Source organism: Trichosurus vulpecula, chromosome 1 (assembly GCF_011100635.1).
Source record: "Trichosurus vulpecula isolate mTriVul1 chromosome 1, mTriVul1.pri, whole genome shotgun sequence".
NCBI classification, from domain to species: Eukaryota; Metazoa; Chordata; class Mammalia; order Diprotodontia; family Phalangeridae; genus Trichosurus; species Trichosurus vulpecula.
The window spans coordinates 497,431,797-497,445,925 of NC_050573.1; the positions used below are offsets into that span (position 1 = coordinate 497,431,797).

At 37.3% G+C, this 14,129-nt stretch overlaps 1 protein-coding gene across 2 annotated transcripts in view; it reads right to left on the reverse strand.

The window, feature by feature from the left end:
- NFX1 (nuclear transcription factor, X-box binding 1) overlaps positions 1-14,129 on the reverse strand; it is an 81,809-nt gene that overhangs the window by 10,199 nt on the left and 57,481 nt on the right. Inside the window, exons 16-20 of one of the 2 annotated variants that reach the window (XM_036739269.1) lie at positions 10,469-10,699; positions 7,038-7,111; positions 2,288-2,389; positions 1,317-1,358; positions 22-117 (exon numbers count right to left, since the gene is read on the reverse strand). In XM_036739269.1, the coding sequence (XP_036595164.1) occupies positions 22-117; positions 1,317-1,358; positions 2,288-2,389; positions 7,038-7,111; positions 10,469-10,699 (545 nt within the window). The other variant, XM_036739277.1, reaches the window with a different exon arrangement.

A 14,129-nucleotide genomic window follows, 5' to 3' on the forward strand; every position in this document is an offset into this window, starting at 1 on the left:
GAACAAGAAGCCACCACATACCTAGCATCTTCTTTTAGGCTATCACTGTATCTTGATCCAGACCGTACATTAAAAGGGTCAGAACTTTCACTGATATTAAGAGCCTCTGCTAGTCGCCTGCAATTAAGAAACAGGAAAATTAAATAACTGGTTTGTTAAAGATACGGGAAAACAAAATTAGTAAAGGACAAATACTAAATGGGGATTAAATGGGTTTTTTGCAAATATGGGTGAAAAATGCAGAGCACTATTTATTTAGCTTACAAGAAAAGACTCAGGAAATCCCAAAGTTGGAATTGGTTACCAGGTATTCATTTTCACTGAGAGGCAATGAGTTTAATTAAGTTACACTGAAGTGCTTTAATAAGGGTACCTTTGCAGTGAAGGGTATTAAATAATGTCTAAGCCTGAGACAAAACTTAAAAAAAGAGTAAATAAACAACTAATGTGAATTTAAGTAGGTTCAAAATGGAAATCCAATAGAAATTTATAGTGTTTTATCTAGGGTAAATTTTCATTTTACTATTATTATAGGTTTGTTTTCATGATTATATACTTTCCCTACTGTTTGTCTGAGTAGGTCCCACTCCATTTTATAATATGAAGCTAATAACCTCCAATGGTGTCGGCTGTTTTTCTGGATGGCACTACTGCTGAACTTAAAAATTATCATTTGATTTTTTTTTTATTGTGGGAAAAGATTAATCCAAGTGAAATTCACCAGAAGAACATGCTTACAATTTGAGAATGGTTATTTATCATTACTGCACCCTCTGATTTTTCCTCTGTGGAACATTTAATTATGCACTGGGGAAGTGAAGTGGAGGAAATAGACTGGGGAGGGTGGATCACAAGCCATAGTATAGAACAAACCTACACGACATGCAGCTGGCAGGCTGCAAGATCAGCTATCGTCTTTGTTGATAACCTCTTAGATGGAATCAATAAGACTACTGGTCTGAAATCACCATGCTGCGGGCAACTGGATTACATTGAGAGTATATAATCACATTTATAAAGTCTCCTTAGTTATTGCTTATTTGAACACACATAGTTCATCAATGTATCTCTTGTAGCTTCTATGGTGCCTGGCACAGCGTTAAGCATATAGCAATTGCTGAATAAAATACTTAATGATTTGACAAATAACTATTTTCTTTAAAGAGTTTATAGGATTTAAAATGGGAAAGGATGATCTAGTCTGCTCCCTCTCCCCACATCCCCATTTTATAGATTTTTTTTTTTTCCCATTTTATAGATTTTAAAAAGTTAGTTCCATAAAACCTAACTTCAAGTAGATAAGACATATAACTTACCTTTTCCTTTCTAGGGCTAAACATTCTTCATCACAATGAAGCCTTGATCAGTAAAGGGAAAAAAGAAACAGAATAAATGCTTCTCAGCATACTTTTATAAGGAAATCTAAAAACAGTGCAAAGTACACATAATTTAATATATTGCTATTAAATACTGTGAAATATTCACAAAATTCAAGTCTTCCTTCAAGTCACAAGTGTGTTGATACAGCATATTTTTGAAAAATGGCATTCAAGAATATCTGCTCCAAAAGAAGATTTTAAACATAGTAATATTGTTTTTCTTAAGGGCTGATTCTTTTAAGATAGTAATTGATTTGCCTGCTAACAACTAAGCATGTCCTGGTGGTAACTTTTGTATGCTGGGCAGAGCTAATATCCTGGGCCAGTCTATACAGCCTGCTCTTTCATGATGCAATCCAGGGATCCAGATCCTTCACTGAACAGCAACAGCAACAGCAGGCGTGTCCCCAGACTAGAGAAACCAATATATTCTGCCTCCTTGGATAAATCAAGGTAGCAGGGTGTGTCAAAGTGGTGGAATTCATTTTTCTGGTCCTTAGAAGGAAGAGAAGGAGCATGGTCAGCTTGACAGAAAATTTCTCAGTTAAAATTTACCTCTGGTTCTTTTCTACCTTTCCTTGCCCAGGTGTTCAATGCTCAAATGTTACCCAAATTCCCCAATCAGAGCATCTCATCAAAACTATTCCTTCACATTTACTATACCATATGCTTCAAAATTATGTTCTTCTTCCATCAAAATTTTCATTTCCTTAATGTGACATCAATCTTAGAAGTGATATAGAAGGAAAACAATCTGACCAAAAAGCCAAAGAAGAAAAGCCAACTAGGGGCATTCATCTAATGTATGTGCTTCATAATTATTGTACAATTAAGCTATTTTCTGCTTTTGAAAATTATTTGAGAATTACTATCTCTACCAGTACATTTATTTCCCTTTAAAAAATTACCTGGTTTGGTGAATTTCTTTTTTAGTAATCAACTTGCTTATCTCTACCGAGTCTCCAAGCTGTAAGTCAGTTATTTTGGTGGCCATAGAAATAGCGGCGATCCTGAGAATAACAGAAAAAGTATTACATTTGATAAAAAATTTGATCAAATCTAGTGATTTTAGAAAAAGTCTTTCCAAGTACAACCACTTCAACAGCTTATCTAATTAATTAGGACCAGACTTATGATTTCATTGATATAGGAAAATTCTAGTAAGGAAAAGTGCCTCTACTGATGTAGATCTGCTGGGGCACAGAGGGGCACCCAGCCACGTTGGGTCAGAGGTAGCACCTGAATGCAGGTCTTCTTGACTCCAAGGCCAGCTCTCTATTCCTTGTGCCATGCTGCTTCTTCTCAATGATTTACATAAAATCCCTTAGCACTGAATACAAATCTCACGTTTAAGTGAAAACAATATGGCAAAAAGCTGCCAAGTCTGCCAGGCAGTATCTCAAAAACGAATATATCAAAGCAGGTCTAAAAATGCACATATGATTGAAGAAGTAAATCTTATCTGAGCAAAAGGAAAATTCAGAGTTCCTGTCATTTCAACTTTATGATTCCCAGCTCTGCAATCTTTAGATCTCAAGATCCCCAGAAAGAAAGCCTAGGTATCATAAATAAGGACAGAATGTGGTATGGAATTCTGGGGACCCAAGAGATGAAATATCTAAGAAGCCTGGAGATTTTGGTTCTGCCACTGTGCAGCCAGAAGGAACTGGGTTAAATTGTAAGCAGTCTTCTGGGTGCACATTCCTAATATGACCTTCATTAATAAAGCCATGCCAAATTAACTTCACTGCCTATTTTTATAAGATTAGAGACTAGTCCTTCACTAAAGTTAGACCTTTATGCTTCACTGCTATGTGAAGGTGATCTTGGGTTTTCAAAGGCCATGCCAAATGAGTACAAACTCTGCCAAGCTGGGAAAGTTTCAACTATGGCCTGGTAGGCAGTATGTTATGTACATCAAGCTAAGTGCTGAGAGTTTGAGCACCACACAGTTATACACTAGACAATAAATTTCTCTAGCCTTAGAAATTCACCCAGATTGTCTACTAAGGAAAGAGTATTGATGGAGACAAGATAGTGCAGTAACAGGAAGCAGGGCAGCAAGGAACTCCTCACCTAAATGCCTCCAAACAAATCTAGAAAATCCAAAGAAATCCAAGAAAAAGACACAGTGAGTCATTTTCCAGCCCAGGTCAGCATAGGGAGACATAGAGATTTGTGGACACTGGGAACAGGGCCTGGTACAGAACAAGGCATGTGCAGAGTACGCTGGTGCCCAAAAAGAGACTGTGAACCAGGGACAGAAATTATCCCAGACTTATACTAGGGTAAAGACCTAGAAATGAAGGAAGTACCTATCAATTGGGAAATGGTTGAATAAGTTATGGTGTACAAATGTGATGGAATACTATTGTGCTGCAAGAAATAACAACAGGGATGGTTTCAGAGAAACCTGGGGAAGACTTACATGAAATGATGCAGAGTAAAGTGAGCAGAATCAGGAGGATAATTTATACAAAGACAACAATATGGTAAAGACAAACAACTCTGAACCCTAGTCAGTATAATAACCAGCCACAGTTCCAGAGGACTAATGATAAAACATGGAGATGGGGAGGCAAAGGACTCAAGAATATAGAATGAGACATATACTTTTTGGACATGTCCAATGCAGAAATTTGTTTTGTTTGACCATATATGTTTGTAACAAGGCTTTTGTTTTTTCCTTCATTCTCAATGGTGACATGGAGTGACAGGAGGCGGGGAGGGAAGAAAGGTGGATTTCTCTCACTGAAAAATAAAACATCCCCTCCCCCAAAGGAAAAAAAAACAATTTTTTAAAAAGAGCATCCATATTGATGAAATAATGGATCCTTGAAGTGTTGAGAGTAAATATAGTTTAGTATATTAAAGGAATGCTGTCTCTCTACCGAATCTTGATTTTAACAAGTTAACAGTTTTCCATGATACCATGAACAAAATGAAGACGCGATGATGATACAGTTACAGAGATTTGTAGCTAGTTGAATAACCATGAACAAAGAGTGTTGATTAATGACTTAATGTAATTCTAGGGGAAGGACACTAGGCTATGCTGCCAGGCTCTGTTCTTACTCTTTTCCTATTCAACCTTTTATTTTTTTTTTAATCAATAACTTGAATTCTGAAGATGTGCTCATTAAGCCTGTGTATGATACCAAGCTAGGAAGAATGGCTAATACGATGAATGAAATAATACGGCCAGATCTAGGAAGATGGAAATCAACAGAGTCAAAAGTAAAGTCTTGTAGTTAGATTCACAATTAACTGAACTAATATAGAAGGGAGAGCAACTGGCTTCACATAACAGACTAGATCTGGACAGTACGCTAGGCTCTGCAATGTGGATCCTCACAACCTTAAGGTAGGTGCTATTATTATCCCCGTTTTACAGATGAGGAAATAGAGGCCAAGATGTGAAGTGACTTGTGCAGGATCGCATAGCTACTTAATGTCTGAGGGAGGATTTGAACTCAGGTCTTCCTGATTCATGCAGAAGAGGCATTAGACATTCTCCAGAGGGCAGAAGAAGGCAGAAATTTCTAACAAATACAGTTGTGAAACAATGAAATGAGCTACTTTGTGAGGTGGTGAGCATCACATCACTGTAAGTGTTCAAAAGTTAGAGACCATCCGCTAGGGATGTCAGAGAAGGACCCTTATAACAGCCAGAAAGTTAGACTAGATTACTTGAAAATCATCTCCCAATAGTAACAGTCAGAAGGAAAAGCAATAAGATTAGTAATATATACCTGTGTATTTGTAAAGGACAAGCGAAAAAGCTTTAGACTTAAACAAAATCTTAGAATCAATCTCAGACACCTAAGTCATGATTCATCTTCACCAGAATTAACAAAGATCGTACACTACAAATTCGCAGTCCACATTATTTTGAATTTCAAAACCCTCAAAATCACCCACAAACCCACTCTGCCCCACCTACTCACAATCAAATTCCATTCTCTTTCAGTTCCCTTTTCACAAACCCAGAAGTAAACAGCCACAGACCTAACTTGCCTTAGCACTGAACTCATCTCCTCACACTTACTCAGATTCATCATGTCAACCAGACACTGACAAACTCGGACATCCACTCTGTCTCTGCAGATAGCAGATTTCAGTCTCTGCTGCTATCAACCCAGGAAAAAAAACATTTCTGAGTCCTGGACTTTCTCCACCTCCAATCTATCAGTAAATCTTTCTCCTTCGTGATCTGTCACAATACAAATCATATGTAAGAGCTAGAGTAAAATTTAACCTAGAGAGAATTTCAGGGTATAAACTATATATAATAAAACCTCTATTATATTTTCTTTGTATCCCCAGCACTTAGCATGGTGTCTGGCACAAAGTAGGTGCTTAATAAATGTTTACTATTATTTCAGTATCACCATGGACTAAAGTATTCTGCTTGAATCACCTGGATTGAGGACTGAACCCTTCACACTCTACAACATTTTCACTTTTTAAAAATGGAATTCTAAAACCTAAAATCTAATTTTCTAAAGTTCTATAGCCTATGTTTAATATCATGTAGATGGTTCAGTTTTATCATTACAAATGTCATGGTACAGTACTGTTTTATAGACACAGATAACATAAAAATAGGGCAATGACTCCAGCAAGCAGCTGTGAAATTTGCTTTCTTTAAAAAAAAAAAGTCCCTATCAGGCTGCCTTGGGTTTGGTTGCCTTTCTCATAAAAATGGAATGAAGGATGTGCAGCCACTTGACTTATATTGCCTTTATGCAGAATTAATGAATCAAGAGCCAAAGCAGCCTGAACCCAAGTGGTTTTCTTGCCCTCCAGAAAATAATCTTCATGGTTGCTATCAGTGTGTCCTTTGAAAACTCTCAAAATATTATTTAATTACTGTATCACAAACACAACGGGCCATCGGAATCTCTTTTGTAGCAGTATACAGAACCAACTGATCTCTCTTCCATTCTCTGAACTTACTATTTACTATCAGCATTTGTTTACAAAATGCCTTTAGAGAATATTTCTCTCTAATTATTTCAAGGATATTTATTAGTTTTGTTTCCCCAACCAGACTTTTATCCTCACTTAACCTTCTTTGCATCCCCCATACTCTAGCCTTCTCTAACATAGGACTGTGCACACAGTAGGCACTCAATTATAAGATAAATGAAAGTCTAGTCTGTAAGATGAAGATTAATTTTACTTCCAACATGATTCAGTGCAAAGAACATAGGCCAAAATATCAGTGTCTACTGTTAGATCTTTTTGAAGCCTTATCCAGTCAATCCTCATGCCTGTCTCCCTTGTCTCTCCAGCTCTGCTCTAGAATTTCACTTTGATCATCTGTCTTCCATGCCTGGAAGGTTCTAAAGCCCAAAAGAAGATGAAGGTTCCCTTCTCTTCACCCACAGCTAGCTGGGGTTTTAATATGGCAGGTGACCACAGGGGTGAAGTCCAAAAGCCAAAGTCTCAATCCTACCCCTACCAACAAAGAGCAGTGGGACTTTAAAGTCATTTTCTCTGTCTACCCTTCACTCTCATCTGTGAAGTAGGATATTATGGACTTCTTCCAGTGTTATGAGAGTAACATGAAATGAGAGAAATCACTTTGAAAACTGAGAAGTATTATTCAGATTGTGACAATTTGGGGAGAAGGGAAAGCTGGGGAGCACCAACCTCTGATAGGTACTAGATGCCTCAGAGCAAACCATGGTCTCTTTTCTTCTTCCACATTCACACTGTAGCTCCACCTATAATTATATTACAATTCATCAATTGTTAGCACAGAAAGCCACAGTTGACATCAGCACCAGCCTAAACACCAAGCATTCCAGTTTCTATGACATTACATCTGTCATTTTTTGACCATGCATAATCTCCTCATTCTTGATCTTCAGTTTTCTTCATTTGCAAAATGGAGATAATGACTTTAAGGAAAATTTTAGTTCCTAGAAGATTTTAAATTGCTTTAAAAATAACTAGGTCGAGGAAGTCCCCTTGGTATAAAATTTCGACATTAATTCAATCCACATCAGTAAATGAGACTCCCTCAACAAATATTTACTGAGTGATTCCCAATATTGTGGAATGGACCATGGGAAACACACAAAAGATAGTCACTGACCCCAAACATAATTTAATTGGCAAGATAAAATGAGTAAATATAAACAAATCAATCAGCAAACATTAAGTGCCTACTTTGCGCCAAGGCACTGTGCTAGGTATTTGGGGATAGAAAAACAAAAATGAAACTATCCCTGCCCACAAAGAGCTTACAATCTATCAAGTGAAACAAAATGTAAATAGACCAGCAAATTCAAAATACAGGGTGTTCCTAAAGTCTGGACACACAGGCAAAAACACATATTTTCAAGAAATGAAACTTTTAACAACATTTTATTTAACTGGAATATTAACAAATAACATCCTCAATATGATTTCCATCATTTGTGATGCAAAGGTTGATTGTGCTTTGCAAAATTCCCAAGAACTCGATGCAATAACTCCACATTGCCATTAATTTTGGCACATTCACTCTTTATGCGTTTATATGTTCAATCAAGTGTGTTGCGTCTGTGATTTTCATTGAGTACACTTTCTCCTTTAGCATAAAAGAAGTCTCCGAACAACACAGGGTCTTTGGTGAAATGGTTAATGAGATTTTCTATGTGTCCATACTTTAGGGACACCCTGTACAAACAATACTAAGGCAACTTAACTTCAGCATGGGAGGCACTTGTAGCTACATACTTAGCAGTTCTTTTAGCAGAATGTGAGTTTGAGAGGGAAACATACAAATATGAAGTACAGATGTGAGGAGGAAGTACAATCCAGAAGAAGTAAATTCCAGAAACAGGGGACAGCCTGTGCAATGCTACAAAGACAGGCTATGGAATATCTTAAGTGAAGAATAGCAGGGCCAGTTTTGCTAGATAGTAGAATGCAGAAAATGTGCAATAAGTCTAGAAATTTAGGCTGTGGCAAAATTGTGAAAGATATTAAATATTAAACAACAGTTTGTATTTGATCCTTGAGGCAAGAGGGAGCTACTGAAGGTTACTGAGCAAGGAAGTGACATTCTCAAACTTGTATTTTAGAAATACCATTTTGGCAGATGTGTGGATACTGGATTGATGAAAACAGAGCCACAATTGTGACACAGAAGCTAATTCAGAGGAAACTGCAATACTTCAGAAGGAGAGAAGAGGTTGAATGTTAGATGACAGACGTAGAACTGGCAAGATTTAGCAAATGATTAGCTATGTGGTATAAAGGACAGTGACAGGGAGATAGAGATGACTCAGAGGATACAAACATGAATTAATTGTGAGGATGGTGGTGTCTCCGACAGTAAATGGAAGATTTGGAAGATGCTATAAATAACAAAAGGAGGGAGTCTGATGTAATAGACAAAACAACAGGAGTAAGAAACCTGAATTCTAACTGAAAGCTTGCCACCAACTGCCTATGAAGCCTTGGACAAATAACTTGACCTCTCTGGGCCTCAGTTTCTTCATCTATAAAGTGAAAGAATTGGACTTTACGATACTTAAAGTCTGTTCTAACACTTCACACTTAAGTACAAGATCAAGTTAGATAAGTAGATTACAGAAGACTCAAAATCAGGAAAAAGAGCTGAAACTTGATACTGAAGGTCACCCACCACAGGTTCTTGGGCAGAGAAATAATAAAATGAAAACAGAGACACAAGCAGCAGTAAGACGTGCTGGAAATGTCACAGTAAGGGAAGGATCTGATCATTATGGCCTAGATTAGGGTAGTGGTGTTGAGAAGGAAAGGAAGGGGCAAAGCTGAAGGACATTAAAAAGGAAGAAAGAACAGCCCCAGGTGAGTGCTGGTAGAAAAGACCATTACACCAGAGATGAGCCCATGGGTCACACTGCTCAGGCTTAGGTCCATCTGCTTTTTTCTACCACCACCCATTCCTCCATCTGAGTTCTTCTCCTCCCAGGCCCAGTCATTTTTTAGCTTCTCTTCTGCCCCTGCCAACCTTAAAGAAGCACACAATTCCCAATGAAGTTTTCTAAAGGTTTTTACAACTAGGAACTTAAGGGAAAAATAGTAAGAATGGGCATGTTGCAAACAATTGTAACTCTATAGTGATAGTTCTCTCTGTTCTTCCCTGGAATATGAGTGAATCTTTCTTCACTAATTCACATTTATTTACTAATGCCATATTTCCAGGCTTCTGGGCATTAAATCTATGCAGCATTCAACTCTTTCCTTTTTTCTTCTAGAAGGTAGAGGTGCTCAAGAATTTCATACCTAGATCCTCTGCCTACAATTACTGATCTTTCCCTCCTAAACTGAAAGGTCCTATGAGCCCCTCCACCAAATATGAAGTGAAATTTATTCACACCTCAGAAAAAAATTTCAGACTGCTTAAGTAGATGGATCATCCATTTGTTTCAGCAAAGTTATCCTAGATCACTTCCTAGCAGCAGAATGGCCCATAATGTTGCAAGAGAAGAAGAGAGAAGAGTCAGGGATGACTGCAGATTTTTGGTTTGGGAGACTGAAATGGTATTATCACTGATAGCAATGGGGAAAAAATGGTTAAAAGAAGCTGGTTTAGAGGAGAAATTAAGGACTTTGACTGTGGACATGCTGGACTTGAGGGAACACTGGGTTATCCAAGGAGAAAGAGAGAGATCCTGAGATCAGGACAATTTTTTTTCCCATAGTTTTCTAACCTTACCTCTTGATATTCTCCAAAGCATCCCTTCCATTTTATTCAGCTCAGTGTCCTTACTGTCCCCATATGACATGCTCATTTCTGTCTCCATGCTTTTTGTTCATGTCCATCAAGTCTAAAGAAGGCATCTTCATTCAAGTATACAGAGAGAGACAGAAGACACTGAGTTTCGACAGAAAACAGTTGGAAAAATTATAGAGTAGAAGAGGAAGAAAAGTTCCAAATCAGAGTGTGCTGATAGAAGTAGCCAAACACAGAAGCGAATTTAAAACAGTTGTGAGAGTACCTCCAAAACAGGTAGCAAGTAACATTATGGTTGATGACTGTTTTAGGATAATAAAGTAATAGTACAATGGCTAACAAAGTTTTTTCTGTTAATTGGCTTACCTACCTTTGCTTTACAAGAATTCATAGGGCAAGGTGAAGATGGATGGCACAAAGCCATACAAGGATGATTACAGTCAATTCTAGCGATTGTACAGGGCTGTTTGCAGACCTCATCTATAAGACACTCTCCTTTGTGACAAATCCTTTTACATTTATGCATTCCGCATTTTAACATTTGATTGCAGAGAAGTCCACAAGAGATTTCAGTTAGATGACAAGGAATGTTGTATCGGATCTAGAAAGGACACAAAAATTACGCTGAAATGGAAAATTAATTTAAAAAGAGAAGTCAATGTTATTTGGGTTATAATCTTTCAAAAGTGGACCAATCATCAATACCAAATGAAGTAATTATTTTTTATGAGATCTTAAGAATTGCTATTACCAAAGCAAACCTCCCATTTCAATCCATGTTGATACCTAGATAAACAACAAGTTAATATTTTCCTTCTTTTCTATGTGCCAAGACAGACCAACAGCTCCAATACTCAGTAAGGCAGACTTAATGGTGTCCAGAGTTAGTACAGGTATCCATCCCTAAGACTATCTGTAACATTATTATGCGATATACCTATATTTCCATAACCTATAAAATGAGGTAGCTTAGGGGGCTGGGAAGGAAACAGCATTTTTCTGTCGACATAAAAAATCTAACTGACGCCTAGAAACCACCCCTCAATATAGTAAAGCACACTAATATAAATTCAATCAAAGTAATCCACACTATGGAATACTGACCATGTCTGTCAACCCCCTAACCTGCACGGAAGTCATGGTGCTTACTTTTCTGCTACAGCCAAGTGACTTCTAACGATGTTCAAAATACAAGTTAGTCTTCTTCCCAGAATAGAAGGTAAAAGGGCTGGAGGAATACTTTTTCACTCATAAGTTTACCAAGTGTTCCTTTAAAAAGAGGAAAAAGACCTTCACAATAGAAGACAATAAGAAAAAGGATTTGAAAAGCCAGTGAGGAATACTGACCTATGTCAAGAAACTGGAAGGCAGAAGGATATAACAAGAAAAAAAGGGGGAAGACCACAGAACATTTGGAGTGAAGTAATAGATACAAGGCTCTTCCCAAAGAAGAGGAAGTTGGCTTCCTGAATTAGAAGAAATGATAACTATCCACAAGTGCTGTCAGGAGAAAGCTCATCTAGTAAGGAACAGAGAAATGAGACAAATAGTGCTGGTTAGTGACCCTCCCTGTGGAGAGGTACTGTGGCAGACATTATTCCATCTGAACATAACAGTGGCAATGTCTGTATGTGTTCCAGACATGAAAGAACTGCCTAAGAATTGGTTAGCTGGATTACACACTTCTGGTGACTTACATTAGTGCAGCTGATTCTGTAAGATGCAATCTAGAAAATGTTGCTAAAAATTATAAAGCCTGAGCAAGAAATCTGAAGCCCTTAGAAACAAAGCAAGTATTTTTATCACTGATGCTACCAAATGAAGGCAAGAGTTTCACGAAAGAAAGGCCAATTTTGGGAAGTGAATAGCTATTTCATAAGATGGTATCTGAGAACTATATTTTCAGACCATGGTTTAAAATAAAAGAATAATGGGCTCAAGAAAGTGAATACCACCTCGCACCTGAGATTGGCTAATATGACAAAAAAGGAAAATGTTGGATGTTGGAGGGAATGTGGGAAAACTGGGACACTAATGCACTGTGATGGAGTTGTGAACTGATCCAACCATTCTGGAGAATGATTTGACACTATGCCTGAAGACCTATAAAACTGTGCATATTGACTCCAAAATACCACTGCTAGGTCTATGTCCCAAAACACCTCCCAAAAAGGTAAACGGACCTATTTGTACAAAAATATTCATAGCAGCTCTTTTTGTGGTAGCTAAGAATTGGAAATCGAAGGGGTGCCTATCAATTGGGGAATGGCTGAACAAGCTGTGGTATATGATTGTAATGGAATATTGATGTGCTCTAAGAAATAACAAGCAGGATGACTTCAGAAACACCTGGAAAGACTTACATGAACTGATAAATAGTGAACAGAAACAAGAGAAAGGTTATACACAATTAATAGCAATATTGTATGATGAAGAACTGTGAATGACTTAGCTGTTCTCAGCAATACAATGAATGATCCAAGACAACCCCAAAGGACTCATGATGAAGCATACTATCCGCCTTCAGAGAAAGAACTGATATTGTTTGAATACAGACTGAAGCATGCTGTTTTTCACTTACTTTCTTCCATTTTTTTCTCTTATTCAAATCTTCTTGGTCAAAATGACTAATATGGAAATGTTTTACATAATTGCCCATATATAACCTATATCTGACTGCTTAACAGATCAGGGAGTGGGGAGGGGGAAAGGATAGAATTTGGAACTCAAAACTTTTTTTTTCCTTATTTTTATATTTTCAATATTACATGTAAAAATATTTTTAACATTATTTTCAAATTTTGAGTTCCAAATTCTCTCCCTTCCCTTCCCTCCCCCCCATTGAGAAGACAAGCATTATGACATAGGTTATACGTAGTCATTCAAAACACATTTCCACGTGAGTCATTCTGTGAAAGAAAATACAGACCAAAAAAAAAAAAAACAAAGAAAAATAAAGTAAAGAAAAAGCATCTTTGATCTGCATTCAGACTCTACCAGTTATTTCTCTGGAGACAGATGGCACTTTTCATCATAAATCCTGAAGAACTGTCTTGGATTACTGTATTGTTGGGTAATCAAAACTTTGTAAAAGACAATTTAAAAATAGTTTTAAAATGTAATAGGGGACAATAAAATATATATGTAAAAAAATTTTTTAAAAGAATGGAAAAAAAAGACGTTGAGATTATTAAGAAGGAAGTACTGGCCACAGAAGCAGCAGAGGAGGTAGTGTGGCACATGTGGATCCATCAGGGCAGTCTGATGGTGGTAGGGATAAATGAAGACTAATGTCCAGGAAAAAGGATTTAAAGCCAGGGCACTGGGCCCACTGGGTTGGTGGAAGGTGATAGTCAATCAACAAATATTTATCAAGTGCTTACTATGTGCTGGAAACTATATTAGGCTCTGTGAATTCAAAGACAAAAATGAAACAGTGCTTGCCCTTGAGATATTTACCAATTTAACTGGAGTGTGTGTGATGGTGTGTGTATGTAGACAAAGAGGTAGGGAGAGAATGCGTGCGCGTGCGTGCGCGTGTGTGTCGAGAAAGGGATATATCCAATTACGCACAGAACAGATGCAAGATAATTTAAGCAGAATGTACTAACTGCTGGAGGGAGGTCAGGAAAGGCTTTATATAAGAGGTGTTTCTGGAACTGAACATTGAAGGAAATTGGGGGAAGGGGAGAAATGTGTATGGGCACAAACTTTTTTTTACAGATACAGCTGCCCGTCAAAGTTTGAAGACCACTGGTTTCAACATCTACTCAAACTTTATTACTAAAAGCAGAGCAGTTGAATTAATAGTTTACCTTAAAAACTTCCTCCATGATTCAGCCTCTAATTTTCATAATTAAGTAAGAACTGGTTGTTGAAAAAGAAATGATAGGAACCTCAAGAAAAAGTGACTATGCTATTTTAGAATTTGGTTTAGGAGAAAGGAAATCTGGGCACTCTTGATTTTAGGAAAGCAAATTTTAAAAGGTTCAGAAGGAGAATAGGCAGGATCCTGAAGACTAAAATTTTAT